The 3,985-nt window shown below is 31.0% G+C and overlaps 2 protein-coding genes across 6 annotated transcripts in view; one reads left to right on the top strand and one right to left on the bottom strand.

Annotated features, from left to right (window-relative positions):
* The window catches only part of LOC117180360, a 352,021-nt gene that overhangs the window by 14,243 nt on the left and 333,793 nt on the right, over positions 1–3,985 (top strand). The window lies entirely within an intron of this gene.
* Positions 433–3,985, bottom strand: part of LOC117180361 — a 28,284-nt gene continuing 24,731 nt past the window's right edge. For 3 of the 5 annotated variants that reach the window (XM_033372821.1, XM_033372820.1, XM_033372819.1), the window contains exons 2-6: positions 2,351–2,652; positions 2,100–2,276; positions 1,877–2,037; positions 1,038–1,197; positions 433–949 (exon numbers count right to left, since the gene is read on the bottom strand). In XM_033372821.1, the coding sequence (XP_033228712.1) occupies positions 684–949; positions 1,038–1,197; positions 1,877–1,966 (516 nt within the window). In that variant the 5' untranslated portion in view covers positions 1,967–2,037; positions 2,100–2,276; positions 2,351–2,652 and the 3' untranslated portion in view covers positions 433–683. The remainder of the gene's footprint in view (positions 950–1,037; positions 1,198–1,876; positions 2,038–2,099; positions 2,277–2,350; positions 2,653–3,985) is intronic. The other 2 variants (XM_033372822.1, XM_033372823.1) reach the window with 2 other exon arrangements.

The raw sequence follows: 3,985 nt of genomic DNA, 5'->3' as shown, positions 1-3,985 counted from the left end.
ATAGTATTGCATTTAAAATATAAAAAAGTAACGATCTCAACTGAAACCAAACAATTTACAATGCTCTCTCACGGTGAGCCTTAACCGACTTTAACTAAAAAATTATATTACAAGAAATGCTTTCGCGGAATATTATTCTATCATAATATGCATGCTTCTTTAGCAATACTTTAAAATAATTGTGGTTGCGCTTTTGTCAAAAATTCAAAATTTGGATTTTTAAAACAAAACAAAAATTTAAATTTTTTCAAATTAGTCAGAGAAGTTAAAGCTACAAAAATGGAGTAAAGTAGTTCATACAGAAATTTTTATAAAATCATAATTGTGAAATCTACGAAGGTTTCTGTAATCGTTTAGTACAAAAACAGAAACCTTCGTAGATTTCACAATTACTATTTTATAACAATTTTTGTAGGCACTTTTTTACTCCATTTTTGCAGCTTAAATCCCTCTGATTAATTAAAAAATTTTACAAATTTTTTTTGGAAAATCTAAATTTTGAATTTTGGAAAAAAGCGCTCCCACAATTATTTTTAAGTTTTACTACAAAAGAATGTATATTATGATAGAATAATATTCGACAAAAACATTTCTTGCAATATGTTTTTTAATTAAAATTGGTTGAGGCTCACCGTGCTCTATTACATTTTTTAAATTATATTTTTCAAACTAGTTTGTCATATTTATGTATCACATTCGTCATCCCCGAAGGAACCATTGTGGTCGGAAAGGTTTTCTTCTCCTGCTGAACCTTTTTGTGCTTCCAAAACCGCAATTTGTTTTAACAAGTCCTCCTCGTTTCCATCCAAAGCCCTTTGATTTTTGAGAAGAACCTTCTTCTTCAAATTCCTATAGCGCTGCTTCGTTGTTCTTAGAACCTCCAGCATTTCACTCTTAAAGTGTGCTCGGTCGTCTGGCCCATTGAACTGGGAACACCTTTGAGCTGCCTCTGAAAAATAAATTGAAGAATTATTGAAATTTTATTTGCATACTATAAATTATTTCATCAAATTTAGTCATTTATAAATTGTAATTACGATACAAAATGTTTGACACCCTGATTTCGCCAAATATTAACCTGTTTTCGCCCCCAACCCAGGTAAACTGACAAACCAATTCATCGGTCAACATCTCTTTCAGTCGAAAGTTAAGAAATTCTCTTAACTTGGAACCACCTGACTGAACCAAATGTCTGCACTGTAACAAAATTATTATTAATATTTTGAAGTAACTTTGGATCAAATGTAATTTTAAATGATGATTAAGGGTACATAACATGATAAATAAATTTCCTGCAAAAAATTAGTCGGGAAATTTAACTTTAAATAACTGTCTAAAAGATCCCGTTTATAAATTAGTCCAGGCTTAAAATGTTACAAGTTTGAAGTTCTAGTCTTTGAATATTAATGGTTAGGTAAAAAAAACTGGGAAAAATTTAAAGAATTTTCCAAATAAAGTTTTGGTGTGTTGAAGAGTCAACTAAAATGTTTTTTGGATGAAAACTCAACTATTTTTGTTGTTGAAAATTTGTTTCTTTGAATTAAAAATCCCTTTGTTTTAGAAGAAATTTCAGTTTCTTAGCTAAACATGAAACTATTTGGTTGATAATTTAACTGCTTTGTAGAAAATTTAAGTATTTTCATAGAAAATTAACTTTTTCTTTTAAATTTATTTTTTTAACCGAAAACGTACCTTTTCCATTTTTTCAATTTCTCTTTTTTAGTTGAAAATTCTCCTTTTTGTTAGAAAAATAATCTTCTTGGTTTTAAATTTAATGTTTTTAGTGTAAATATAAGTGTTTAGTGTAAATATAAATAAATATATTTTTTAATGAAAATGTACTTATTATGAGAATGGAAAAAATTGAGCTATTTACCATTTTTGTACGCAGTTCAAAATTATCTTTATCATTGAGCGAATTGAATTTCTCGACAGTTCTCATGGGAAAGCCAGTTAGTGGTTCCATCAGACGTTTCGAGAGCTTATTGGCTTCGGTCACATTTTTTTGATTAAACTCTTTGATGAACTGAAGGCAAACTTTCAGACAAAAATATTTCAGGAAAAAATTTATTTGAACTATTTATTAATCTATAACTTACTTGAAGTTCGCCACCACTGCTTTCTAAAAAAAGCTTAATTCTTCATTATCTTTAGAATTCTCTAACTCGCCCTCTTCATCTACATCTTTACAATATTTGTCTTCATCTTCAGGGAACAGTTGTGTTTTCCGTGTCGCTGATTTGTCTTTACATGATGTGGAATTCACCGGCTTTTTTCTGGAAGAAGTCAAGAAAAATTATTGTTACATGACATAAATGTATTAAGTAAATATTTATTAATATTTACTAACGCGTGCTCGGAACTTGAGTTTGCGGTCAGTTCTTCAGACGCATTCGAGTTCAAGCAGACAGTTTTAGTTGAGACAGAAGAATTTAGCCTTATTGGTAAATTTTTCTGCGACTATGATGTTGAGGGCTGTGGATTGGGTGATTTATTTTTGTATCTTACTCTGCAACGCAGCATGTAGGACTTTCAATTGCTCATCTATCTCAGCAGTATATTTTGACTTTTTGGCAGGAGATCGGTCTTCCGAAATTTGAGAATTTCATCGGTTTCTTCGTTTTGTTTCTGATATCATTTTGCTCCATGTTTCTGAAATGAAAAACATTATTTATATTTTATTTCTTTTTTTTCTTTTCACAAGTTAAACAAAAATCATTGGAAAAGAACGTTTAAAAAAACATATTATTCATGAAAGCAACTTAAGCAACTTTTATTTTTTAATAAAATATACAAAAATCTAAATACAGGAACGTAAAAACTTTGTCCTGTGGCAATTACATGAAATTATACAACATAACAGGGTTAGCCATATTTCAAAAAACATGAACATAAATATTTTCTTCTATTATAGGTCTTTTGTCTGAAATATTTAATATTCTATATTGATGTGGCCAGAATTGATCCAGGCCTTTATCCACTTTAGCACCATCTGTACTAAAGTCGATAATGATATTTTCTGGCAACATATTTACAGGAAGACCTTCCAATTTCTTCAAAAGAGTCTTTTTAAAACCAATATGCAGATATTCACCACCTGCTATTTGCTGAACTCTAGTGCTAGCAACAATAGTCGGGGTGTCGAATACAGTTCGCGCGTCCTTGGGTAAGGAAATCAAATTGAAAGGAAACCGTCTTAATGTTTCAAGTACTACGTTTCCTTGGCTGTGTTTCATATTTGCAGCTAAGAGAGCATTTTTTAAAGCCCTTCTCTGAAAATCCGCCAGATTTGGTTGAATCTCGATTTCTGCGTTCCCGTCTTCTGAATCACTTGACCCGCTAGTAGCATCGTCGTTTATAATTCTCGGAGGAATATTATCATCTTCCAAATCTTCATTGATGTCTTCCTCATTAGAGCTTTGACTTTCTTCATCAACATCAGAATTAGAAACTTGTTCCTCAAGGGAATATTGGATATCTTCAGCAGGAAAAACGTCCAATGGTAGTCCTTGAAATATTTCGGGCTCATCAGCCGTAGAATCATCAGAATCCGGTTCAACATTATATCTATTTTCACGAACAGTTAACAATCGTCTTCTCTTCTGTCTCGAACTAAGTTCCGAAAATTTTTTTAATTTCGCAGACATCTCGCTCTGCTTCCCCCTTGAACTGTGTTATAATTCCTAATAAACAGGCAAAAATGCTGATTTTGATATGATGAAAACACTTTTCTCAGTGACGTCTAAATAATGTCATGTTTCTTCGCTTTTAGCTAAAGAAATTTTAATCTCTGATATTTAATTTTATTCACAAAAATTTGCAATGAAGCACAACAAAAAAATTCGCGCTATCTTACTTTTTGATTTTTGATTATGTCAAAATTAAGAACTACAATTAATTAAATTAAAGAACTACAATTGTGCCTTTTTAGAATGTTTCTGGAGTTCAGAAAACTCTGTTTACGTTCTCTGATACATTCGGGGGG

Source organism: Belonocnema kinseyi, chromosome 9, assembly GCF_010883055.1.
Source record: "Belonocnema kinseyi isolate 2016_QV_RU_SX_M_011 chromosome 9, B_treatae_v1, whole genome shotgun sequence".
Lineage (NCBI taxonomy): Eukaryota > Metazoa > Arthropoda > Insecta > Hymenoptera > Cynipidae > Belonocnema > Belonocnema kinseyi.
The sequence above is the reverse complement of the archived record's forward strand: the minus strand, read 5'-3'. Positions and strand labels throughout refer to the sequence as shown.